At 31.3% G+C, this 27,613-nt stretch overlaps 2 protein-coding genes across 2 annotated transcripts; both read right to left on the bottom strand.

Moving 5' to 3' along the window:
- Positions 1-1,766: 1,766 nt before the first annotated feature.
- Positions 1,767-6,551, bottom strand: LOC142237306 (uncharacterized). Its single transcript, XM_075308705.1, has 4 exons — positions 6,257-6,551; positions 2,655-3,160; positions 2,219-2,588; positions 1,767-2,156 (listed from the first exon to the last, which is right to left on the bottom strand). The coding sequence occupies exons 1-4, from the start codon at positions 6,465-6,467 to the stop codon at positions 1,951-1,953; spliced, it is 1,293 nt and encodes a 430-aa protein (XP_075164820.1). The 5' UTR covers positions 6,468-6,551; the 3' UTR covers positions 1,767-1,950.
- A 4,631-nt stretch (positions 6,552-11,182) lies between these two features.
- Positions 11,183-18,847, bottom strand: LOC142220176 (uncharacterized). The gene is made up of 4 exons (XM_075289164.1): positions 18,456-18,847; positions 12,392-12,897; positions 11,553-11,922; positions 11,183-11,482 (listed from the first exon to the last, which is right to left on the bottom strand). Exons 1-4 carry the CDS (start codon positions 18,658-18,660, stop codon positions 11,277-11,279), a joined length of 1,287 nt encoding a protein of 428 aa, XP_075145279.1. The 5' UTR covers positions 18,661-18,847; the 3' UTR covers positions 11,183-11,276.
- Between the last annotated feature and the right edge of the window lie 8,766 nt (positions 18,848-27,613).

Genomic DNA, 27,613 nt, shown 5'->3' with positions numbered 1-27,613 from the left:
AAAAGTCACTTGGGGCCAGATCTGGAGAATACGGTGGGTGGGGAAGCAATTCGAAGCCCAATACATGCATTTTTGCCATCGTTCTCAATGACTTGTGGCACGGTGTGATGTCTTGGTGGAACAACACTTTTTTCTTCTTCATATGGGGCCGTTTTGCGACGATTTCGACATTCAAACGCTCCAATAACGTCATATAATAGTCACTGTTGATGGTTTTTCCCTTCTCAAGATAATCGATAAATATTATTCCATGCGCATCCCAAAAAACAGAGGCCATTACTTTGCCAGCGGACTATTGAGTCTTTCCACCCTTTGGAGACGGTTCACCGGTCGCTGTCCACTCAGCCGACTGTCGATTGGACTCAGGAGTGTAGTGATGTTTCATCCATTGGAGCTATGTTTCATCCATATCGACGGAAAAACTCGGGTGTATTATGAGTTAACAGCTGCAAACACCGCCAGAATCATCAACGCGTTGTTGTTTTTTGGGTGTATTACGAGTTGACAGAATCATCGTCAAATGTGAGCTCGCGCGGCACCAGTTTTGCACAGAGCTTCCGCATATCCAAATATTGATGAATGATATGACCAACACGTTCCTTTGATATCTTTAAGGTCTCTGCTATCTCGATCAACTTCATTTTATGGTCATTCAAAATCATTTTGTGGATTTTTTTGATGTTTTCGTCGGTAACCACCTCTTTCGGGCGTCCACTGCGTTCACCACAGCACGGAGGACGCTCATTTGACCACGCTTGAATTTTGCATACCAATCAATTATTGTTGATTTCCCTGGGGCAGAGACCGGAAACTGATTATCAAGCCAAGTTTTTGCTTCCACCGTATTTTTACCCTTCAGAAAACAGTATTTTATCAAAACACGAAATTCCGTTTTTTCCATTTTTTTCACAATAATAAAAGTTGCTTCACAAAAAAAAAAAAGACGCTCTATCTCACAAACTAATTGACTTATAGACGTCAAATTTTGACACGAATCATTTGAAAGTTGGTACTATATAAAAATAATATGCATTTAATACTAGCGACGTCATCTATGTGTCAGACCGGGGACTTATCAGCCAACCTGTTTATAATGAGTGCTGTCCAATCTATGTTTAGCTCAATGACAAGGAAACTCCTTTGTAGCCGAGTTGAAAGGGCGTTTCACATTGCGATGCGAAGCTTTGAAACCCTCAGCATCCACCGCTGAAAAACTTTTTGCTGTTTGGTCGAAACTGGCGTTGAACTTATTACCCTTTGTATTTTTTTAATACATATCCAAAACACTGAATTCAGATCATACCCTAAAAAGTGATACGAATTCAGTGCAACTGCTGTTGAAATGGTGGACATCTGTCATATGACAAGCCCATGTTAAATTCATCGCTTCTGCGCTAATTTTGCACCACTTCCGGATCCAAAAAGAACATTTTCACTACTTTGTTGGCGACGCTTTTTTTGCTGGGTTGCTGATCAGTCAGGTCATGTGTCATCGATCGGAACCTGTGGTAATTAGGAGGAGCAATGTCTTGGCTATAAGGCGGATGGTATAGGACTTCCCATTTGAGTGTTTCTAAATAACTTTTTAAGGATTTTGTAACATGTGCGTCATTCCAAATATTGTGGCCGTTTATCACGCAATGCATTCACATCACAAATATGAACATATAAGATAACAAATCTTATTAAAATTGGTCATAAAGTTTTAAAATAGCCCTCAAATGTGCTGGTGCACTAATTCAGCTGGGTTAGTGAAAGGCATAATCGGTCGGTTACGTACCACTTTAGCACTTCCTTATTTATTTCCATATGTAAATTATCTTTATTGAATTATTTGATCAATAATTAAATGCATATTTAGACATTTTAATATACTAGCGCCTAAAAGTATGCTGTGATAGTTTGAATTGCAGTTGTAGTCGCGTGTTTATCAAATCCAAACTATATGAATTAATCATAATCTTCGAAATTAAATAAACCTCGGCGATAGAAAAACGGATATACTTTCTTTATGGTCTCTACAAATAGCGGTTGACTGAAAACCTTCCGGCGAAATTCTTCACCCAATTGATCAGGTGTTGAGAAATTTAACACGTTACAATCCTTATCGGTGGGCAGCAAAAGTAAGGGTAGATGATTGACACAAGCGAAGAAAGCTAAAATGTACAAGAAGATGAAGGTATTAAAATTGTTTCCAAAAAAATAATTTTCATTATACCATAGAATGAATTCTTCTTATCATACATATCCTGATGTAAAGCTCTCAAAGAAGGCAGGGGCTTCTTATAATCCAACAGTTTTAGGCATTCTATCAAACGTGTATGATAAATTTCTACACAATGATCGAATTCCTTAATACGTATATCATAGCTGGGTGATAGGGTTAGGAAGAATAATAGATCTTCAGCTGGACTACCCCATTTACAGATTTGGAAATCCACCATTAGGGTTTCATTGATATCTCCATTGGGTAAATAATTAAACATTATATTGCTGGACCAGAAATCTCCATGATTAAGAACATTAAAGGAATTTGTGGATTGCTGTAAAGTGGCCAAGGCACACTTCGAGAATTGTTCACTTGAAGGCTGTAATACGGAATTAAACCAATATTAATTGTAAATTTTATTTCTTGCCTACAAAACAATACTCACGAATTTCTTTAAACATTCCTCTGTATTCTCCATATTCCAATTGGCCATGGCCTTTTTCAAACTGGGTGCACAGTTCTCGAATACCATTTGACAGAATCCTGGTCCCTGACGATTGTCAACAAAACCATACTGAAAATCTTCTTCATATGGACCCTGTTGCGTTTCATACACCACACTGGCTGCATGGAATTCAGCTAATTTTCTCAAAGTTTGATATAAATGCTTCATATCGCATCCCTTAAGTCTATCTAGATTTTTAAAGTTTTTCTGTGCCAAATCCTCGAAAACAAAATTGATGCGATTACCAACTTTCTCGGTAAATAAACACCTGGGAGCCAATTGAATATCACATCCAGCCGCCTTATAGAGTTTCTCGAATGCCGGCAAATAAGTTCGGTACATTTTCATTTCCTTGGGAAATAGGGGTAATTTATTGAAGACTGCCCCACCTTTATCTTCATCCAACATGGTCTTTAAAATGTATGATTTAGGCTTAATGGAACCATCTGCGAAACAAAGGGAATTATTGATTTCAATGAAATGTTTTCTTGCACTGAAATAAATATTGACCTAATATGAAAGATTATGCATTTTTTTACTTAGGGATTTTTTTTAATTAAGAAATTTTATTTAAAATCGTAATCTATGCTTTATTTTATTTTTTTTTAATTTAAGACACGAATCATTCAAATTTGCCGCCCTTCCATAAAGTCGTAAGTCGCAAGTTTTCCTTAAAGTAAAGAATAACATTTTTGATTTAAAGATATAATATTTAAATTAACTGATATATTGAGTTATTGTAATTAAGATAGAATAGCTTCAAATATAGGCCAAGACTTTTTTGAGGATTTTGCAGATTGGATTGAATTTTTTTCTTTTTTTTAATCTTTGGCTCGGAATCAAATCCCCTAAAGATTTGAGTATTGAATTCAAGTAAATTTTTTTCTGCGGATACGGTATATAAAAATTAAATTCTTTGTGACAAACATATTACCTGTTCCCCGTGAAAAAGTTAAATTATGGTCTTGAAACAGGTTTGTGGTGATCATATTCCTTCACTGGCTATACAGTGACTCCTCACAGAAGTGGACACCCACGGTTGCCTAAATTTTGTCCACATTTGGACGGTGCCTATTTATGAGAAGTTACTTTAATGTGATAATATAGCGAGCGACAATTGTCCACTTTTGAGATGTGTCCGATTTCTAGAGTTGTCCAAGTATGAGAGGTTTCACTGTACATATAATTTCCTAAATCATTTGGGGTTTGTTCATATTAAAAATCTTTCAATAAAAAAAAATAAATGGCGCCCAACGTGGGGCTGAATAAACATACATGAAAAAAAAACAAACGGATGTAGCTTTTGTTAAAATTTTTGTATCTCTCTGAAAATTTAAATTTTTATCGCCAATTTTTTTTTTATTTTTCCCATAAATAAAAATATTTTTATTTTAAAGCCACAGGTGATTTAGTTTATATCAAGCACTGGTCGTTTAAATATGTTTATGGTGCACATCTTGATGTTTCGTAGTATTTTTTACACGAAATTGTCCGAAAAATTTTTTGACTATATGGAAAAATTTTATTATTTCGGATGATTGCAAGTTTTTTTTTTTTAATGAAGTTTCTTTAAATGTCAGCATTATACACTGGTCTATAAATAGAACTGCTTGCTATATGGGTTAAATTTGTGCTAATAAATATATATTGTATATTGATGAGTACAAGAGCTACATGGCCTAGTGTCATAGTTCTTGGAACAAATCGTCCGTGAGTCGATTCTCTGTCCAAGCAAAAGGTAAAATTTAAAAATAATTTATGAAATCTGATATTTGCTTTGTATTTGCTTTGTATTGCTGAAGAGAAGAAGGAGGGAGCTAAATAAAGAAATTATTAAAAATGATAAAATTAGTCAGAAAATTAAAAAAAACATATATTTTTGAGCTTATATATATTAAATTGTTTAAGTCATAAAACAAGTCAAGATTTATTACAAAAAAATTATATGAAATTTTACTAAGCAACTTTTTTACCGCAAAAAAAAAATAAATTTGAAACGAGCAACCACTGAGTTTCTTATTCAGCTGACGATGTAAGAATTATCTCTCTCAATTGAAATATTAGCCAGAATGATTTTATTTATGAAAACGTATCTTTTGGGAATCGGCGAAATGATCGATTAGTAGACGAGCCCGATATAAATATGTGATATAGAACTATGTCATTTCCAGATAACGTCAGATATTGTTGGTCTCCGCTTCCTCAAATAAATCGTTTCTGTAACATATACCCCAAACACATTTTGCTTCAAGCATATATATTTTCAGGATTTGTCCAAACAAAATATTGTTTGTATTGTTCAAAAATATTATGTTTCACCTAGGGCATACACTGGAAAAAAATTTTAATGGAATTTTCTTTGTGTAGGAGCCAACTGGTTACTTCCATTATTTTACTTGCAGCTTACTCTCTAGGTCTCTCTTTCTAAACATATTTATGTTTGCATCCAAACATGTTATATTTAAAAATATGTTCTAATATATTAATGTATATGTCCCAAACATGTTATGGTAGTTTATGAACATTATATGCTTGCACTTAAAAATATTGTGTTAAAAATTTGAGTTCCAAACATATAATTTTTACACCCAAAAATATGAAAAACAGTCTTATTCGTCCGTGCGTATATTTGTAATATATACCGCATGCACCCAGAAAAAAGGGTCTCTAATGCCAACTGAACTTTATTTTAGTTCGTGAAGATTAATTGATTTTAGTTAAATTTTGCACAATATGAGTAAATGTTCCTTATTTGAATATTTTTTTGCTGCCTTTAATGACGTGAACTAAAAATAAGGAAAAAAGTTGTATACAAATATAGTGCACAATTTTACTACAAAATAAAATAGTTCATATTTTCCTAAAATGACAGAAGTGTGCTTAAATTGAGTTCATAAGTCTCTAAAATGAATAAATTTTACTAAAATTGTACCTGTCTTGAACTTCGTACAGCGCTAAAGACATTTTAACAATTTTTAAATCAAATTTTTTCTTTCAACATATGAAATTTTCTTAAACAACAGAAAAAAATTAATTAGTTTTAAAAAAATTCTTCAGTTTGACAAAAAGTATTAACTTATCTATAACGCGATGCAATTAGAAAACTATTTTAGTTAAAATTTTCTAAAATAAACCTAAATTTTCTTCCATGGTTGGTTCACTTTTTGTTTGGGTGTGGGTTTATAACTTCGAGGGTTGTTATTTGTTTCATTGACACAGCTAAGCCTCATTGAAAATTATCGTTTGTTACCAAATGTTTCTCTTAATGATCAATATATACATTTATCAGGAAAAATAAATTTGCTTTGCATTTCGATTAGTAATTCTTTGTTTCATTTATATCAAGTTCATGTTATATAAATTTGTCAAAAAAAAAAAAACAAAATATATTTGGAACACTTAGATAGAGATATACAAAATGGTAGCTGTCTTAGTAAAGAGTTAAAAAAAGAACTTGCATTAAAAAGTGAATTTTAATTCTATCAAATTTACCTATGAGAATTGATAGTCGATTCTTCAAACTCGCCACTGTTTCTACTAACCTCTCATTTCCAATTCCAAATGTATTCGCACCATTACTGAAGTGAAATTTTCTGCAGGTGGCAAGGCCGCCGTAGGTGTTAATTTTCTAATTCCCACAGAATCCTTTTCATCTTTTGCCACTATCTCGCGAAAATATTCATCATTTATCCATAAGGGTATAGGTAAATTTGCGTTTGGATTGAATATGCAAGGTTCATTATTTGGTGGCATTTTACGAGATCGACAAACACAGGTAAATAATATTCCGATGTATACGTCCAAATTGGTATTTTTCACAAGCACGTACTCGATAATACTGAATTATACAAATTGAATTTCTTATCATTCTTCCAAAAGCCAACATTCAATTATGATCAAACAAATAAATATACAGAATAACAAAAAGAGAGAAATAAATAATATTTGAATTTATAATTTTCGGAGTTCCAAACAATGCGAGAGGCAATACGTCAAACTTCTTGATTTGGAAATTTCTACTAAACTTAGGCTAAAATGGATTGTCATTCTGCTACCTACGTTATTGGTGCAATTATAATTATTATGAGATTTTATAAAATTGTTTAATTAATGACAATTTTGCGACTTGTAAAAAAATAATTAAATTGGTAATAAAACCTGTATAAAAATTGTGAACATCTGCTACAACTTCATGTTTTTAAAGTTTTCGTAAGAGAGGAATAAATCAGATCTCTGTGCATTACTGGCATACACATTTTGAAAAGGATCTACAGTCAGAGGCGAATTTAATAGTTTAATAAAAATATTGATCTATTTTCTTTAAACTGAAGGGCTGATATGTGTTGCAATCAATTATAGGTTGCTATAATTTCAAAATCGTTCACCTGAATGTTGGAAGATTTATTCCAGTGTCAATTCATTTTATTCTTTACGAGCGTACAAAAGCAGTTTGATCTATTGCATTCAGTAATAAGGGTCTTCGTGTTGGAATTCAAGCATACTAGTGTGATTGCTTCAGGTATCGTTAGGCACAATGGCCAACAAAATCTCCGGATTGTAATATTTGGGCCTTTGCGCTTGAAGCACTTTGAAGTGTAAGAATCAAACCACGGACATTCGTTTTGAAAGCCAACACACTATCCATTGGAGTCGGTGTTGCCATGGACATTTTTCGGTTTACCATACAAGGACAAAAAAAGGTTCCCTACTTTCCCCTACATTTCCAAAAAATATCCTACAATATTTTTCGTTCTATAGAAATAAAATATTACAAAATTTTCTGTAGAAATAAAATGTTGACAAAATTTGTATAGAAATAAAATTTTTACAAAATTTTCTGTAGAAACAAAATTTTAACAAAATTTTCTATGGAAATAAAATTTTAACAAAATTGTCTATAGAAATAAAATTTTGACAACATTTTCTATAGACATAAAATTTTGATAAAATTTTCTATAGAAATAAAATCTTAACAAAATTTTCTATAGAAATAAAATTTTGACAAAATTTTCTACAGAAATAAAATTTTGAAAAAAAAAAATTCTATAAAAATAAAATTTTGACAAAATTTTCTATAGAAATAAAATTTTTACAAAATTTTCTACAGAAATAAAATTAAAAAAAAACTATAGAAATAAAATTTTGAAAAAATTTTGTATGGAAATAAAATTTTGAAAAAATTCTATAGACATAAAATTTTGCCAAAAATTTTCTTTAGAAATAAAATTAAAAAAAAAAATTCAATAGAAATAAGATTTTTGACAAATTTTTCTATAGAAATAAAATTTTGTCAAAATTTTCTATACAAATAACATTTTGACAAAATTTTCTATTGAAATAAAATTTTGACAAAATTTTCTAAAGACATAAAATTTTTAAAAAATTTTCTATAGAAATAGGATTTTGAAAAGTTTTTCTATAGAAATAAAATTTTACAAAATTATCTATAGAAATTAAATTTTGACAAAATTTTCTGTAGAAAATGTATTTATTAAAAAAAAAAATCTATAGAAATATATTTTTTAAACAAATTATATAGAAATAAAATTTTGACAAAATTTTCTATAGCAGTAAACTTGGAAAAAATTTTATTATACAAAATAAAATTTTGACAAAATTTTCTATAGAAATAAAATTTTGACAAAATTTTCTGTAGAAATAAAATTTTGCAAAAAAATTCTATAGAAATAAATTTTTGAATCAAATTCTATAGAAATAAAATTTTGAAACAAATTCTATAGAAATAAAATTTTCTATAGAAATAAAATTTTGAAAAAAATTCTATAGAAATAAAATTTTGACAAAATTTTCTATAGAAATAAAATTTGAAAAAATTTTCTGTATAAATACAATTTTGACAAAACTTTCTATAGAAATAAAATTTTAACAAAATTTTCTATAGAAATAAAATTTTGACAAACTTTCTATAGAAATAAAATGTCGATAAAATTTTCTATAGAAATAAAATTTTAACAAAATTTTCTATAGAAATAAAATTTTAACAAAATTTTCGACAGCAATAAAATTTTGATAAAATTTTCTATAGAAATAAAATTTTGACAAAGTTTTCTATAGAAATAAAATTTTGCAAAAAAAATCTATAGAAATAAAATTTTGAAACAAATTCTATAGAAATAAAATTTTGAAAAAAATTCTACAGAAATAAAATTTTGCAAAAAAAATCTATAGAAATAAAATTTTGAAACAAATTCTATAGAAATAAAATTTATTCAAATTTTTCTTTAGAAATAAAATTTGAAAAAATTTTCTATAGAAATAAAATGTTGATAAAATTTTCTATAGAAATAAAATTTTAACAAAATTTTCTATAGAAATAAAATTTTAACAAAATTTTTTACAGCAATAAAATTTTAACAAAATTTTCTATAGAAATAAAATTTCAACAAAATCTTCTACAGCAATAAAATTTTAACAAAATTTTCTATAGAAATAAAATTTTGACAAAATTTTCTATAGAAATAAAATTTTACAAAAAAAATCTATAGAAATAAATTTTTGAAACAAATTCTATAGAAATAAAATTTTGAAACAAATTCTATAGAAATAAAATTTTGCAAAAAAAATTCTACAGAAATAAAATTTTGCAAAAAAATTCTATAGAAATAAAATTTTGAAACAAATTCTATAGAAATAAAATTTTGACAAATTTTTCTATAGAAATAAAATTTGAAAAAATTTTCTATAGAAATAAAATGTTGATAAAATTGTCGATAGAAATAAAATTTTAACAAAATTTTCTATAGAAATAAAATTTTGACAACATTTTCTATAGAAATAAAATTTTGATAAAATTTTCTATAAAAATAAAATTTTGACAAAATTTTCTATAGAAATAAAATTTTGACAAAATTTTTTATAGAAAAAAAATTTTAACAAAATTTTCTATAGAAATATTTATTTCTAAGACATTTTCTTAAAATTTTGATAGATTATTAAAAATTGTGTAGTAGTAGTGTAGTAGTTGAACAAGTCACAAGTAACATATGTATACATATCAGTAGATCTATTTATAGACTAGCGTGTAATGCATATACAGAGTGTATTTAAAGAAACTTCGATTAACGTAAAGAATTTTAGATTTTTAAACAAATTTTAAAAATTTTTTGATATAACAGATACCGTAAACATAAAATATATATATGAATACAAAAACATTATAGGAAATTTAATTTTGAGGAAATTGACCCTTAACGAAACCATCACTAAACGAAATATCAGTAAATTAATTTTTGGAACTAACATCGTTTTTTTATGAAAGGGAGGACGTATCTATGGAAATCTACAATTTATTCTACCATTCTACCTCGTAAACATTGTGATTGGGTAAATTAAACAATCTTTATATAAATATGAAGTTAAATATACACACACGCAAAGAAAAAAACGTTTGGAAAACGTGTACCGAAAACGTTTTTCTTTTGTTAGAGTTTTTTGAATTGCTTCGAAAATTTTAAACTTTTATCACCAAAAAAATTCGTTTGTTACAAAATTTTTATTTTTTCAATAAAAAAAGTTATTTTTGAAATAAAAACACAGTCCATTTCGTTTATATCAAACACTGTTCTTTTCTGACTTTAGGTCTTTAATAAGACACATTTTACAGTTCAAAATTTAATATAGTACAATGTAATGTTGAACATTTTTTCGGAATCTTCCGAATATATCTGGAATATATGTAAAAAAAAAACAAAAGCAAAAAAAAAACTTTGGCCGAAGCAGGGATCGAACCCACGACCCTTGGCATGAGAGTCGGACGTAGCTACCACTGCTCCACGGTGCCAAACTAAGTGTTTGTTTCTGTTAAATAAACTTTGTTTATTCGGTTCGTGGGCGCCGCAAGCTATGCTATATAAATATAACTTATATTGATATTTATCTATTGATGACCATAACAGGTACATAGCTCAGTGGTTAGTGTGTTGGCTTACAATGTGCATGGTCCGCGGTTCGATTCTCCGTCCAGGCGAAAGGTAAAAAAATTTTAAAAATTTATAAAATCGTATAATTTCTTCTACATTGTTGGTATTACAGGAAAAGGTGTTAAGAACTAAAAATCCTCGTGGACGTGACAAAGATGTGAGGGAAAATGCAATTAGTAAGGAAACAATTTTTTTTTGAGTTTGTCTTTATGAAATTGTTTTTACATCCTGGAAAAGAATAAACGTTTATCACAAAAAGTATATACTTTTCTTCCAAATACAATTCCTTACAGCGAAAACAAATGAGAAACGAACTTTGTTTGTCTAAAATTTCGTTTGGGAGGAAAGAATTATTTTTTTGCGTGCACACAAAATAATATTATAATTTTTGAGGTAACAATTAATTGTTGTTACAGAAAATTTTTAAGTTCTACAAATTTTTTGTTGATATAACAAACTTGGTTGCTAATGTGACTAAAATCGTAATTGTATTTACAAACTACGTCGCTAGCTCAAATTTAAACACAATTTTAATTGTATTCACAATAAAATTAATTGATATTTTTTTGTGTGTACCATGTTTATTTTATATGTATTTTTTAAATAACAATGTTAATACGGCTTAATTATAATCCTCAAAATTGAACAAACCACGATGATGATAGAATGTAAAAACTTCTTTTATAACTTCAACAAAAGTAGGATTTGTATATGCATTCATGCGTAATCTTTCACCCACTTCATCGGGTCTGGTAAAATTATGCATATTGGTATCTTTATCCGAAGGTAAAAGAATAAGAGGTAAATGATTGGTACAAGCAAAGAAAGCTTCAAAAGAGAAGAAAAAAGAAAGAGAAACTATTAGAATATGAATTCATATCAAATATCTAGTACTTACCATAAAATGAATTATTTTTATCATACATATCCTGATGTATAGATCTTAATGTGGGTATGGGCTTCTTATAGCCTAAAACCTTAAGGCATTCCACTAAACGCTTGTGATACATGGCCACAAATTCATCATATTTTTTCAAACGTATATCCGCAGCTGGTGATAGGGTGAGGAAGAATAATAGATCTTCAGCAGGACTACCCCATTTACATATCTGAAAGTCCACCAATAGAGTTTCGTCTAGATCACCATTGGCTAAATAGGAGAACATTATGTTACTGGACCAGAAATCACCATGATTCAAGACATTGAATAAGTTTGTCGATGTATTCATGCAAGCTGAAGCACTTTTCCAATACTGCTCAAAGTTGGGCTGAACATTTTTGAAATAAAAAATAGAGTAGGGTCAATGTTATTACAAATAAATATAGATAGAATATTGAAAAAGATTATTACTTTAACAGAACTAAAACGCTAAGAACTACCAGAAATTAGGTCAAGCAATGCATTGATATTCTAGAACATTATATAAAAGTAAAACAATGAACATGAGTATGCATAGACAACGGATAACGGTGTAATGCTGCCGAATTGCCAATGAGGCTTTTGAGTGACCAACTTGGCAACAAGAGAAGGAAACATGAGTTTGGCACCGCCGATGTTGTGTGTTTACTTAAGAGTATAAAAGAAGGGAAAGAGAATTGACACCTACGTTACCGTTGAGAAGTTCTAAAATATGGAGCAAAACGTATCATTGCCAACAAAAAGTTTGCATAATAATTTTAAAAAAGTGAGTATGCATTGATAAGGGGTAATGTTAGTTAATACGGTACAATACTTACATATTTTTTGATATATTCATCGCCATTTTCCAAGCCCCATTGAGCCATAGCTTTTTTGTAACTTGAAGATCCAATGTCAAACATAAATTTAGACATTTCTTTGCCATGGTCTACATTTATGAAACCAAAATCGAATACTTCCGGATATTTGCCATTTTGTTCTGCATATACAGCACTGGCCGCATGAAATTCTGCCAATTTTCTCATAACATTCTCCATATGATTCATATCGCAACCCTCAAGGCGTTCTAAATTTTTAAAATTTCTCTGCGATAAATCTTCAAAAAGAAAATTAATGCGGTTCTCCTTTTTCTCGGTTAGTAAACATTTCGGAGCCAATTGTATATGCCATCCTGCTTGTCTATAGAGATTTTCAAAGGCTGGCAAATAAGTACCATACATTTCCATTTCTTTGGGGAAAAGAGATAATTGATTGACGAGATCTCCACCTTTGTCAGCTTCCAACATAGTTTTAAAGATGTAGGTTTTGTAGAGAGTTGAACCATCTAAAATAAATTTAAAAAAAAAAATGTGAATGGTCTAACTATAAAGCACAATGTTAAAGATTTGGCGCCAATGATCTTTTTATAACCTCCACCATAGGATGGGGGTATATTAACTTTGTCCTTCCGTTTGTAACACATCGAAATATTGCTCTAAGACCCCATAAATTATATATATTCTGGGTCGTGGTGAAATTCTGAGTCGATCTGAGCATGTCCGTCCGTCCGTCCGTCTGTTGAAATCACGCTAACTTCCGAACGAAACAAGCTACCGACTTGAAACTTTGCACAAGTAGTTGTTATTGATATAGGTCGGATGGTATTGCAAATGGGCCATATCGGTCCACTTTAACGTATAGCCGCTATATAAACGGATCCCCAAATTTGGCTTGCCGATCATCTAAGAGAAGCAAATTTCATCCGATCCGGCTGAAATTAGTATATGGTCTCTAACAATCATGCAAAAATTGGTCCACATCGGTCCATAATTATATATAGCCCCATATAAACCGATCCCCAGATTTGGCTTGCGGAGCCTCTAAGAGAAGCAAATTTCATCCGATCGGGCTGAAATTTGGTACATGATGTTAGTATATGGTCTCTAACAACCATGCAAAAATTGGTCCACATCGGTACATAATTATATATAGCCCCCATATAAACCGATCACCAGATTTTACCTCCGGAGCCTCTTGGAAGACCAAAATTCATCTGATTCAGTTGAAATTTAGTACGTGGTGTTAATATATGGCCTCAAACACCAATGCAAAAATTGGTCGAAATCGGTCCATAATTATATATAGCCGCCATATAAACCGATTTGACCTCCGGAGCCTCTTGGAAGACCAAAATTAATCTGATTCAGTTGAAATTTAGTACGTGGTGTTAATATATGGCCTCAAACACCAATGCAAAAATTGGTTCATATCAGTCCATAATTATATATAGCCTCCATATAAACCGATCCCCAGATTTGACCTCCGGTGCCCTTTGGAGAAGCGAAATTCATCCGATCTGCTTGAAATTTGGTACGTGTTGGTAGTATATGATATTTAACAACCATGCCAAAAGTGGTCCATATCAGTCCATAATCATATATATCCCCAATATAAACCGATCCCGAGATTTGGTTTTGGAGCCACTTGGAGGAGCAAATTTCATCCGAGTCAGTTGAAATTTGGTACATTGTGCTAGTATATGGCCGTTAACAACCATGCCTAACTAGGTCCATATCGGTCTATAGTAATATATATAGCCCTCAGATAAATCGATCCCCAATCACACAAAAATTGGTCCATATCGAGTTCATAATTGTATATAGCCCACATATAAGCGACCCCCATATTTCAATTCTGGCTCTCTACGTACCGTGCAAAAGTCCATATCGATTCGTAATTATTTGTAGACTTACCTATACATACATTTTTGTCTAATATATACCACGTATGTACTAACTCACTAACAATTTAGAAAACGATGTTAAGAAGTTTTAAGATACCACAACCCAATTAATTCGATTGTGGATGACAGTCTTTCGTAGAAGTTTCTACGCAATCCATGGTGGAGGGTACATAAGATTCGGCCTGGCCGAACTTACGACCGTATATACTGGTTTCTTTACATTTACTTAATTTTGAATTTTTTGACTCGTTCTTTAGGGTAGGATTACCCTCTATGATATGGCCAATTCATATTTTTTTGATATGTACTGGTGATTGTTAAATAATTTCTTATCTTAAAGTTTGTGACTACATGCAAATATATTGAACTTAAGGCATTGTACGAATTTTCTGATAAAAGTTTTCCAACTTATTTGATATAAAAAATGTTCACATTGTGACTGAAAAAAGGCCGTAAATTCGGCCAGGCCGAATCTTATGTACCCTTCACCATGGATTGCCTAGAAACTTCTACGAAAGACTGTAATACTTGCCGATTGCAAGGAATCTTAAAACTCCTTAACGTCGTCTTCTAAATTGGAAGTCCGTCCATACGGGGTATATATTAGGCAAAAAATCTAGATAAAAAAGCTATATAATTTAGTTCTTGTCCGGTATGAAATTTTGGCCGGTAAAAAAGGGGCGGAAGTTCAATATGTGGGTTCGTTTATACGGGGCTATATACAATTATGAACCTAATGGTCCAATTTTTGTTTGATTAGTACCAAATGTTAACAAGAACATATGAAATTTGCTTATCCAGGAAGAAGTAAAATCTGGGGATCGGTTTATATGTGGGCTTTACTCGTATAATGGACCCATATGGACCAGTGTTGGCATGGTTGTTGATATGACCATATTCACGCAAAAAAATAATTCTTTCCTCCCAAACGAAATTTTAGACGAACAACGTTCGTTTCTCATTTGCTTTTCGCTGTAAGGATGTGTATTTGGAAGAAAAGTATGTACTTTTTGTGATAAACGTTTATTCTTTTCCAGGATGTAAAAACAATTTCATAAAGACTAACTCAAAAAAAATTGTTTTCTTGCTAATTGCATTTCCCCTCACATCTTTCTCACATCCACGAGGTTTTTTAGTTCTTAACACCTTTTCCTGTAATACCAACAATGTAGAAGAAATTATACGATTTTATAAATTTTTAAATTTTTTTTACCTTTCGCCTGGACGGAGAATCGAACCGCGGACCATGCACATTGTAAGCCAACACACTAACCACTGAGCTATGTACCTGTTATGGTCATCAATAGATAATTATCCATATAAGTTATATTTATATAGCATAGCTGCGCCCACGAGCCGAATAAACAAAGTTTATTTAACAGAAACAAACAGTTAGTTTGGCACCGTGGAGCAGTGGTTGCTACGTCTGACTTGCATGCCAAGGGTCGTGGGTTCGATCCCTGCTTTGACCAAAGTTTTTTTTTTTTTTTTGTTTTTTTTTTACATATATTCCAGATATGTTCGGAAGATTCCGAAAAAATGTTGAACATTACATTGTCGTATATTAAATTTTGAACTGTAAAATGTGTCTTATTGAAGACCTAAAGTCACAAAAGAACAGTGTTTGTTGTTTCAAAAATAATTTTTTTTATTGAAAAAATAAAAATTTTGTAACAAACGAATTTTTTTGGTGATAAAAATTTAAAATTTTCGAAGCAATTCAAAAAACTCTAACAAAAGAAAAACGTTTTCGGTACACGTTTTCCAAACGTTTTTTTTTCTTTGCGTGTACTAACCAAATTTCAGCCGAATCGGATGAAATTTTGGGCCTCCCAGAAATGCAATATTCAAGAGCCTCCCGAGGACAATTCTGGGGATCGGTTTATATGGGGCCTATATATATTTTTAACATGAATGTTAGAGACAATAGACTAATAAAAATATAATTATAGTCCGATATTGATTAATTTTTTCATAGTTGTTAGAGACCATATGTTATACTAGTACAACATACAAAATATTAACCGAATTGGACGAAATTTGCTCCTCCAAGAGGCTCCGGAGGACAAATCTGGGGATCGGTTTATATGGGGGCTATATATAATTATGTACCGATATGGATAAATTTTTGCATGATTGTTAGAGACCATATACTAATACCACGTACCCAATTTCAATCGGATCGGATGAAATTTGCTCCTTCATGAGGCTCCGGTGGTCAAATCTGGGGATCGGTTAATATATAATTATGGACCTATACAGACCAACTTTAGCATGAATGTCAGAGACCATAGACTAACACCATGTACCAAATTTCAACCGGATCGGATTAAAATTTGTTCCTCCGCAAGCAAAATATAAGGATCGTTTTATATATAGCCCCCATATATATAATTATGGACCTATATGGACCAATTTTTGCATGGGTGTTAGAGGTCATATACTAACACCACGTACCAACTTTCAACCAGATCTGATGAAATTTGCTTCTCGTAAAACGTCCGCAAGCCAAATCTGGGGGTCGGTTTATATTGGGGCCACCGGGGTGCAATGGTTAGCATGCCCGCCTTGCATACACAAGGTCGTGGTTTCCATTCCTGCTTCGACCGAACACCAAAAGTTTTTCAGCTGTGGATTATCCTACCTCAGTAATGCTGGTGAGATTTCTGAGGGTTACAAAGCTTCTCTACACTGAAAAAAATATTGTCGTGAGGTCAAAGATTTCATGCCTTTAAAATACGAATACAAATTTTGCTTAGCATAGAAGACGCATTTCTCTAAAATAAAGTTATTTTCCTTGTCCAAAAGTCGATAAACTTTTCAATGTTCGTATTGTTCTTATAATTAAGTGATTTGACTTAAAAATGGGTATCTTAACATGAAAGAAAAAATTTATAGGTTAAGGTCAACTTGACTTTAATAATTCAGAAAAATTCTTTAAATTTAATGAAATTGTCTTTAAATTTGTTGTCTTTTTGCATCTTGACTACAAAGCAAAAAATCGTTCAAATCTAGGACATGTTTTTCAAAACTTTATTTTAAAGAAGTTTTTCACTTCAAACATAGCATAATTTCTACTGGAAGTCGGGTCCTAAGTTGGAAAATAAAGTTGCCGTTAACTCGTTTTTAAAGGACTTTGATAGCATATGAAGAAAAAAGCTGAGAAAGCGAAAATTTTAAATTTGCTTCCTAGAAGCAAGTACACAAAACCTAAATTTAAAAGAGAATTGTGTCTTAAAAGTATCCTTACTTGTATTCTCCGCTTCTTTGGCTCGGAATCAATACCAAATTTTTTAAAGTAAAGACAAAATCTTTGGAACCGAGTATGCTTTTTTTTCAGTGTAAGTGGTTCCACTGCAATGTGGCTATAAAAAGGAGGTCACTTGTCATTGAGCTTAACATGGAATCGGGCAGCACTCAGTGATAAGAGAGAAGTTCACCAATGTGGTATCACAATGGACTGAATAGTCTAAGTGAGCCTGATATATCGGGCTGCCACCTAACCTAACCTAACCATAGGCCATTTGCAATACCATCCGACCTACATAAATAGCAACTACTTGAGCCAAGTTTCAAGTCTATAGCTTGTTTCGTTCGGAAATTAGCGTGATTTCCACAGACGGACTGATGGACACGACTCAGAATTTCACCACGACCTAGAATATATATACTTTTTGGGGTCTTAGACCAATATTTCGATGTGTTACAAACAGAATGACAAAGTTAATATACCCCCCCATCCTATGGTGGACGGTATAAAAAACAAATCACTACGACCTTGATAAGTGATTTAGGCAAGCAATCATGACTTGGCTATTTATGAATGTCAATGGGAGACTTTTGGAATTGTAGTTTATTCAAACAAGAGATGTGTTTTTTTTGTTGTTTGTTTAATTTCCCCTACTTCACTATTCATGAATACTACAAAAAAAATCTTTGCACAAGAACGAAATTTTATACCTCCAACATTTCCTCTGCTTACAAAATATTTTCTTTCTAAGCCAAACTTTACGACAAGGGATTTAACAAGTGTCTCTAGTCCGTTTTATTTTCGTTAAAAAAAAACCACATAATTCTTTTTTAATTAATTATCTTACTGAGAAAATAAATATCTTCTTTCAGTGTATAAATGATGTCATTGAGCCTTTTCTCCCACCAACCTTTCATTTCCAAATCCATATGTAATCTTATCATTACAGATGTAAAATTTTCTCCCGGCCTTGTGGCTGCTGTAGGTGTGAATTTCTTTATGGCCACCATATCAGGAACATCTTTGGCCACAACATCTCGAAAATAATCAGCCGTTATCCATGAAGGAATTTGAAGATTTTCATTTGGATTGACAATTTCGTTATTGGGTGCCATTATTATAACAATTAATTATTTTTTTTCACACAAAATATTTAATTTCTTTTTAATTACAATAAAGACAAATTTTATTAATGATATCTTTCGTATGTTATGATCGCGAGCCACAGATGATTTGGTGCTCCACTCGAGACTGTGGACTAGACTATACTGAACGCCAGCTTTGACATTGATTTGTTATCAAAGTAAACACCCAAATACAGAAAAAGACTCTCTAAAACGTGTGGAGCTTCCAAATATGCTGTATAGCATAATGACGACACAATTAGTAAGCAAAACAACAAATAAATGAAAAAATTCTACAAAAATTTTTAAATTTTTTAACCATTCATGACATAACGATAATAGATTTGCGTGTTGGATGGGTGAATTAGATAAATATAGAGTGGAGAAAACAGTGGGCTGGATAAGATAACAAAATAATACGAGTAATGATAGTTTAGTGATATGTGATCGTCAGAGTTGAATTTCTATTTGTAATTGAGAACGCGTTGATAAGAGAGAAGTTAACCACTTGTGGTTAACTGAACCGTCTAATTAAGCTTAAAATAACGGGCAGCTGTAATATCTCTCCCTTCCTTCTTGTCGTTCAAATAAAAATTTTAGAACTATTACTTGGACAAAATTTTCTTCTTATTAGAAATTTAATTTTGTTTTGTTAATTTGCCCAAATAGTAGGATCAGCTGAATTTGTTAATCGATAATCCGGAAGACAAGACTTTTTTATTCAAATTGTCCAATTTTTTTAAAGTGTTTGTGTCTGGAATTATAATGCTAGGCAGTGATGGCAAAATGGTGCTTTTTGCTTTCAAAAAAAATCACCAAATTGCATTTTTAGATCCTTTAAAAAACACCAATTTGGTGCTTTCTGGTGTTTTCATTCAGTGTTTTTTTTTTTTCAATTGGACAGTATTACGTTTAATTGACGACAAATTCAGAATTATTGAACATGTTAAAGATGTAATTAAACACATTTGTATTAAATTCACAAAAGCACTCATTATTGAAATAAGAAATAGACTCCCTCCAAACATCAATATTTAATGTAGACAAATTTATTTTCTCCTCTGAAAAAACATATTTTGAAATTTGAAAGTCATTACTGATCAAAATGAATTATATGAAAGTAAAATAAGAATTAAAAACAAGTAAGTAAAGTAGAAAGTCGGGCGGGGCCGACTATATCATACCCTAAACCACCATTACAGAATTAGTAATCATAAGCATTTGTGGGGTAACATATAGGTCTGGGAGATAAACCGCAGTTACATATTTAAGAAAATTAAGGGGTACATGTCTATGGGTGCTTTGTGTCAATCTGACTATAGCTCATAGTAAATGTTGCCAGGGAAAATGTTCGGTTTACCCAAAAGGACAAAAAAAGTTCCCTACTTTCCCAAACAATTTTCCCTACAATATTTTTCGTTTCGTTAAAAAATTTTACAAAACACAAATGGTTCTAAGTACTTTATAATCTTAAAACATGAATATGCAACGTATATAACTTAGAATATAAATTTGTGTTACCACCACGGTTGCCACAGTTGGTAGAATTCTACCCAAATTAGTAATCTTTTTTGTTAAATCTCTATAAAAATAAAATTTTGGAAAAGTTTCTATAAACAAATTTTTGTGAGAAATTTTTCTATAGAAATAAAATTTTGACAATAAATTCTATAGAAATAAAATTTTGAGAAAAAATTCCACAGAAATAAAATTTTGAGAAAATTTTTTATAGAAATAATTATTTGAAAAAAATTTCTATAGAAATAAAATGTTGACAACATTTTCTACAGGAATAAAGTTTACCTTCTAATTTCCTCCTATAGAGCCACCAAAATGTAAAAATTATTACAAATTTTGTTGAGTGAAAATGTCCTTACATTGTGGTCCTAGGTCCCTACAAGACGCTAAATATTAGAAAAATCCTACATATAGGGAATTTCCCGTACTGGCTGTGTTGATATTGCGCCTACGGAGTTAGTATGCCACTAATATTGAGCCCATTATTGAAAAAAAGAAAATCGTTAAATTAGTGTGGGTAATAAATACAAATTTGTAAAAATCGAGCAATATTCTTATGTAAGAGCTACAAGTACGTAAAAGTACGATCGGCTAGTACATTAAAATTTGAAATTTGAGCAACATTGGTTAATAAATAAGAGTACTATGGGCAAATTTGGGAAAATCGAGCGATGCATATATTGCATAATATTTTGCGGGTTTGATTAATACCACAAAAGGTTACCTTGTGCAAGATTTGAGTAAGATCAGTTACGAAATGAGGCCTGTATGGTCAAACATAAGGTTATAAGGGCGAATTTTTCAAAATCGGGCGATACATATATGGGAGCTATATCTAAATGTGAACCGATTTCGATGAAATTTGCACATATAGTTAGTACTATAGAGGACTGGATCTAGCCAACTTTTAGTAAGATCGGTTAATAAATAAGGGTGCTATGGCCAAATTTGGGAAAATCGGGCTATACATATATATGGGAGCTATATCTAAATCTGAACCGATTTCGATGATTTTTTGCACATATAGTTAGTGCTATAGAAGATTACATTTAGCCAAATTTGAGTAAGATCGGTTGATAAATAAAGGTTTTGTGGCCAAATTTGGGAAAATCGGGCGATACATATATATGAGAGCTATATCTAAATCTGAACCGATTTGGATGAAATTTTGCAGACTTGAAGGGCGATGAAAAAGATTACCTTCTGCCAAATTTGGTGACGATCCGTTTGAAAAAACGCGCAACATGACCCTATTTGTCGAAATCGGGCGACACATATATATGGGAGCTATATCTAAATTTGATCCGATTTCTTCCAAATTCAATAGCGTTCGTCCTTGTGCCCAAAAAACTCCCTGTACCAAATTTCATCAAAATCGGTTAATAATTGCGACCGGAATCCTGTGAACAACAAATACATGGACAGACGGACGGACGGACACCAAGCGCTAGATCGACTCAGGAGGTGATTCTGAGTCGATCGGTATATATTTTATGGGGTTTAAAATCAATATATCTGGTAGGCACATTTTTTGGCCGATCAAACTTATTATACCCTGACCACTATGTGGTTTAGGGTATAATTATAAAGCTGTACACTTGGATAGAGGTTCATAATTTCATAAAATTTAAAATGCTTCAAATTAAATCAATACCCCAATGATCTATAATACACATTTGAAAGTTTGAACTTTGAATTTCAGCTGGCTGGAATATTTTTGGTGGTGGGAACTGATATGTTAGAATTTGTAAAATATTTTTGGTGCTTTTTGACCTTCGAGAGTTGGCAACACTGATGCTGTGCAACGATATGTTCGCTGTACTGTTTGAAATTTTTTACTGAAATAGAATGGTTAACAAATTGACTTGTTAATCATTCTGTTTCAAAAAAAAAAAAAAACTAACAAATTTACTATGTCTGTGGATGATCACCTTCTGTTTGCAAAATAATTCAGTAAGCTTTCTTAACTTTTGAAAATGAAATATCAAATTAAAACATTTTAAATTTTGCAAACAAAATTATATATTTTTTTTAATTTTAATTTTTTTAACCGACGATTTAAATGCATATTTGCTATACACGGACGAAAAAGACTGTTTTTCATATGTTTGGGTGTACAAATTAAATGTTTGGAACTCAAATTTGTTAACACAATATTTTTAAGTGCAAGCATATAATGTTCATAAACTAGCATAACATATTTGGGACGTATATGTTAATATGTTAGAATATATTATGTTTGGGACATAACATGTTTGTAAATATAATATGCATAGATGCAAACATATATTAATTTAGAAATAGCCTATAAACATATGTGTGTTTAGAAAGAGAGACCTAGAGAGTATGCTGCAAGTAATATAATGGAAGTAACCAAGAGGCGCCTTAGTAATATATCCATGCAAAGAAAATTTCATTAAATTTTTTTACTACCAGTGTATGCCCTAAGGTGAACCATAATATGTTTGAACAATACAAACAATATTTTGTTTGGACCAATTCTGATGTTTTGGGGTATATGTTACAGAAGCGATTTTTTTGAGGGTGTAGTCTTGCCATTTATACGATTTCATTTGTCATGTCCACACTGAAATATTTAGAAAACTGGTTTCGATAATTTAATTAAAAAAAAAAAACAACATATTTCAAACCTTTTATTTTGCGTAAGCAAGCTCGAAAAAACATAGAATTTTGTTGGTTTTAAAAGAAAGAATTCCAGTAAAATTTTTTTACGGAGCTAATATCGTCATTTTCGAGTCAAAAATCTATTTTTTGAGAGAAATTCGTCAAAATTACGATAAATCAGCATAATTGGCAACACTGGTCTTGAATTTGTTATATTTTGTAAATATAGTAAAGAATATAATACAATAAAAATAACCCATCCTCGTATTTCTTGTGCACAGCGTTGCCGTTTTGGTCCGATTGGACCAAAATTGGTCCAAAAGATTTCTAATTTTTAAATCTCGGAGAGAGAGGTTAGTGTTTCGCTTGAAACTACCGGCAACTCTCTTTGTCGTCTCAGCGGCTTCCGGTTTTCGATTTCCCCCCGATCCAGACTTCCTGGCTGTCGACAAACGTTCCCCAAACACTTTAATTACATTTGTAACGGTAGATTTGGCAACTTTTAGCGATTTTGCCAGCTTTGCGTGCGAGTAGCTCGGATTTTCGCGATGCGCGAGCAAAATTTTGATACGCTGCTCTTCTTGCTTGGACGGCATTTTGACAACTGAAGAGTGAATTCTAAAATCAAAATAGGAGCAACATTCTACACACACACACACCTTCAAAATGAGGGGTGTCCAGGTTTTTTAAATGCAAAATTGAAAGAAATACGTCAAGTTTATATTGACCAAATTTTGACCGTATCACCCTATACTTGAAACATAAAATAATTTTCACTTGCAGTAAAAGGGAATTGTGCGGTAAATGCGTCCTCACTTCTATTCTCTGCTTCTTTGGCTCGGAATCAATACCAAAATCATGCGTGTAAGGACAAAATCTTTGGAGCCGTGAATGTTTTTTTCAGTGTGGGATTAGATACCATTTCAATCACAGAAAATCGAATGAAAATTTCGCGTTGATGTCAACTAAAATTGACTTTAAAATTCGACTTTTTCAAAAAGTCAATTTTTTCAAATTTAAATAAAAAAGTTGAAAAGTATTTTACTTTTCTAATAAAAGCAATATGTACAACAATAAAATATTTTTTAAAGCAAATTTGAAATTGGAAATTTGGTCCGCTGGAGGGAATTTTGGTCCGATTTTGGAAAAATTTTGGCCCAAAATAAAATTTCGTAGTGGCAACGCTGGTTGTGCATTATAAAAGAGAACAAAGCCAACAAACAGTGCTGCCGCTACTACTTCAATCGAAGTATTTTGCTTCATTTTCACAAAATGTACTTCGTCACTCCTTCTTCCAAAAATCTGCTTCACTTTTTGTCCTGCTTCAAATTTTAAAATTTTCCCCCATATTATCTAATTGTTTTTCCTATTCCTTTAATTACAATGAACATGGCGGTTTTAATCATTGAATTATTAACCGATGTGGACCAATTTTTGCATGGTTGTTAGAGACCATATACTTACACCATGTACCAAATTTCAGCCGGATCGGATGAAATTTGCTTCTCTTAGAGCAATCGCAAGCCAAATTTGGGGGTCCGTTTATATGGGGGCTATACGTAAAAGTGGACCGATATGGCCCATTTGCAATACCATACGACCTACATCAATAACAACTACTTGTGCCAAGTTTAAAGTCGATAGCTTGTTTCGTTCGGAAGTTAGCGTGATTTCAACAGACGGACGGACATGCTCAGATCGACTCAGAATTTCATCACGACCCAGAATACATGTTATATACTTTATGGGGTCTTAGAGCAATATTTCGATGTGTTACAAACGGAATGACAAAGTTAATATACCCCCATCCTATGGTTGAGGGTATAATAAAATGAATTCTATTGTTTTGTTTTCAAAAATGTATGCTACTTCAATTTTATTCAATCTACTCCAGTTCTTTCCAAAATCTAGAAAAGTAGAGTTCAACTTATGTTCTCTTTCCATAAAAAAGAAAACAAACATTGAGAGCGCTTCCCGTTACTTTCAATATGAGTTGTATGCGTTTAATATACGCCAGTGTTGCCAGGTTGGGGGTTTCCCCCCCCCAAATTTAGGGGTTTTTTACACGTTTAGGGGGATTTTTAGGGGTAACATTTATTTGGGGGGATTTTTGGGGGTAAAAAATTATTTTAGACCCTATAAAGTGGAGCAATTCTCAACAAAATTTGGAACAATTCTGGCATGAATTTTGGAAAAAAATGAGGGAAGTCAACCCATGTTCTTAAATACAAGCAAGTAAGCAATGACATTCTGTTTTAAACGCATCTGTTGAAGCGGCATTTTTAATATTTGATACAATTAAAAACATTTGATACAATTAAAAACAAAAAACACGCCTACAATTTTGGCGAATAATGTATATATTTACTGAACTTTAATTTTTGTTTATTTTTTATTTCTATTATTTGTACTTTATAAGCCATTGTTTTAATTAATTTGATTTGAAAGATTTATACATTGAATTATATTGTTTTCTCTGCTCTTTATATTGATATACATTTTGTATTATTATACCCATAGAAATATTACTTTCCTCAGGAACGAAATTTTAGACAAATAAACCCGAATTTATGAAAAGTGGAATGAAGTTATCTACTGATTTTTATTTACTTCAAAAGAAATTTTGTTCTTCAGAAAAAAATTTTTCAGTATATATATTTGTGTTAAATTTAATTTGTAAAGTGTATCACTGCAGGATTTTTTAACGAAATTTGGGACACCTTTTTGACTTATTAACATTCTTAAATTTTTGGGGGTTTTTGAAAAAAGTCTAGACCAATTTAGGGGTTTTTTTCTTAAGATTTGGGGGGAAGAATCAAAAATCACCTGGCAACACTGATATACGCTTCCTTTCCTTGCTCAACAGGTTATTTTACTATCATCCAAAAACTAAACTAACAGTTCGGTTTTTGTGCTCGTACTGTAGAGTTCGTGTTGTGTGTCATTAATGTAGCGTTGTGTGTGTCTTTTTTTTAAATTCTTTTGTGGACTATATATAACAGTGTTAAAGAACTATACCCATGACAAACATATTCGCCAAATAATTGGAGTAAATCCAATTGGTGCTTTTCAAAGTTTAATGGAGAAATTCATTTTGTCCAATACAAAACTGTTAGATCACTTACGTGCTGTACCTTTGTGGAAGTAGTTTTGGTGAGTACCTAATTTTTCGTTATTTACTAGGAATACAACCAGGGCTGCCAATAAAATTTCAATATAAATAATATTAAAATTAAACATATTTTTTGGGTAAAAACAAAACAAAAGTATTTATTTCACATACAAAATAAAAAAATGAATGTACACAACTATGTATTTCAATAAAATAAAATATATAGAAATCAGTTTTGTATGCAAATAACATTAACATAAAAATAATTTTCTAGTTAAACAAAAATATTTCATAATTTTTGTATAAAAAATCTATTTTTCTAAAATATTGTTATTAATTGAGTAACATTTTTATTCAAAAAATAAATATTTTGAAACTCAAGAAAAAGTTTCGCGTTTTCAAAAACAGGTGATTTTTATTGTGTTTCCGATAGATATATCTATATGTGGCTATTTGTATATACAGTACTACAATGTTATCATAATTAGTAAAAGTTTCTTTTGCACATTCTGAGTAAATCATTATCAATTTTGGTATTAAAACAACTTGAGTTATTTCATTTTAGGTTATTTTTGGAACAGATGAATTATTCTCCAACTATCTAATTTTAGCTGTGGAGTGTGGAAGAATCATGATTATTTGTACGAATTTTTCCCAAAATTTTTCAAATTTATTTTAATATTTCCAAAAATTTCTTCAAAATGTAAAAAATTTAACTCCCTTAACTATGTGTCTAATGAACGGAGTTAGCATCGTTAAAATCGGAAAAAAATCGGAATTGTCAATTTTCTGAGTAAAAAATCGTCAAAATGCCGATAAATCGGCAAAATTGGCAGCCCTGAATACAACATCAAGCATAAGTTGTTCTTGTGGTAAGAAAATAAAATGAGATTTGTATTTCCTAACACACACACACAAGCTTACATTAAATATGAGCATATAGTGGTGAATAAAGCAGAGGATTTACAGAGCATCAACCACGTTGACAACAGAAAAACGGCAAAATAAATCTACAATGGTATTGTGGTTATAAAGGGGAACAAAAAAACCCGAAACTACGAGTGTGAAAAGAGTGCTTAATTTGATCTATCCCAAAAAAACACAAACCAACATGAGAAAATGCAAGTAAATTTGTTAACCATAAAAAAAACGAACGAAAAATGTCTGAGGATAATTCAGTAAGCACTTTGAAAACAAACAAAATTCAAAAAACAATTATTAGGTGTGTGTCTATGCTAAAATATTATACAGATGATAGACCACCCTGTTGTACTATTTGAATACTTATCGGTGGCATACACCATATTAGAGTTCTTATAATTCATGAAGTTTCCACAGAGATGTCTCTGTAGAGGAAATGATTAACAGAATGGAATTTAACCCTTAAAATCCACAAGAACTCCGATTCCTTTTTTTACATGCATAGGAGACGAGATAGGCACATCGTGTCCTTGGCAATAATTCTCAGGGTGGGTCTCTGAGTTGATCTAGCCATGTCTGTCTGTCTGTGAACACATTTTTGTGATCAAGGTCTAGGTCGCAATTTTAATCGAATCGACTTTAATTTTGTTACAAGTATGTATTTTGGGACAGAATATAACCGCATTGATTTTAATTCGGTTCAGATTTATAGATAGCTCACATATATATGTTTCGTCCGATATGTACTTATATGGCTCCAGAAGCCAG

Source organism: Haematobia irritans, chromosome 1 (genome assembly GCF_050003625.1).
Source record: "Haematobia irritans isolate KBUSLIRL chromosome 1, ASM5000362v1, whole genome shotgun sequence".
Taxonomy (NCBI): Eukaryota; Metazoa; Arthropoda; class Insecta; order Diptera; family Muscidae; genus Haematobia; species Haematobia irritans.
This window is presented reverse-complemented; position numbering and strand designations above follow the sequence as displayed.

Excerpts from the sequence above, each read along its gene's own strand:
- LOC142237306 (XM_075308705.1), bottom strand. The coding sequence starts at position 6,467 with ATGCCACCAAATAATGAACCTTGCATATTCAATCCAAACGCAAATTTA. Across the intron at positions 2,589-2,654 it reads AGGAATGTTTAAAGAAATTC|CCTTCAAGTGAACAATTCTC; the intron begins GTGAGTATTGTT and ends TCCGTATTACAG. Across the intron at positions 2,157-2,218 it reads TAAGAAGAATTCATTCTATG|CTTTCTTCGCTTGTGTCAAT; the intron begins GTATAATGAAAA and ends TGTACATTTTAG.
- LOC142220176 (XM_075289164.1), bottom strand. The coding sequence starts at position 18,660 with ATGGCACCCAATAACGAAATTGTCAATCCAAATGAAAATCTTCAAATT. Across the intron at positions 12,898-18,455 it reads TATGGATTTGGAAATGAAAG|ATGGTTCAACTCTCTACAAA; the intron begins GTTGGTGGGAGA and ends AATTTATTTTAG. Across the intron at positions 11,923-12,391 it reads ATGAATATATCAAAAAATAT|CCCAACTTTGAGCAGTATTG; the intron begins GTAAGTATTGTA and ends AAAAATGTTCAG.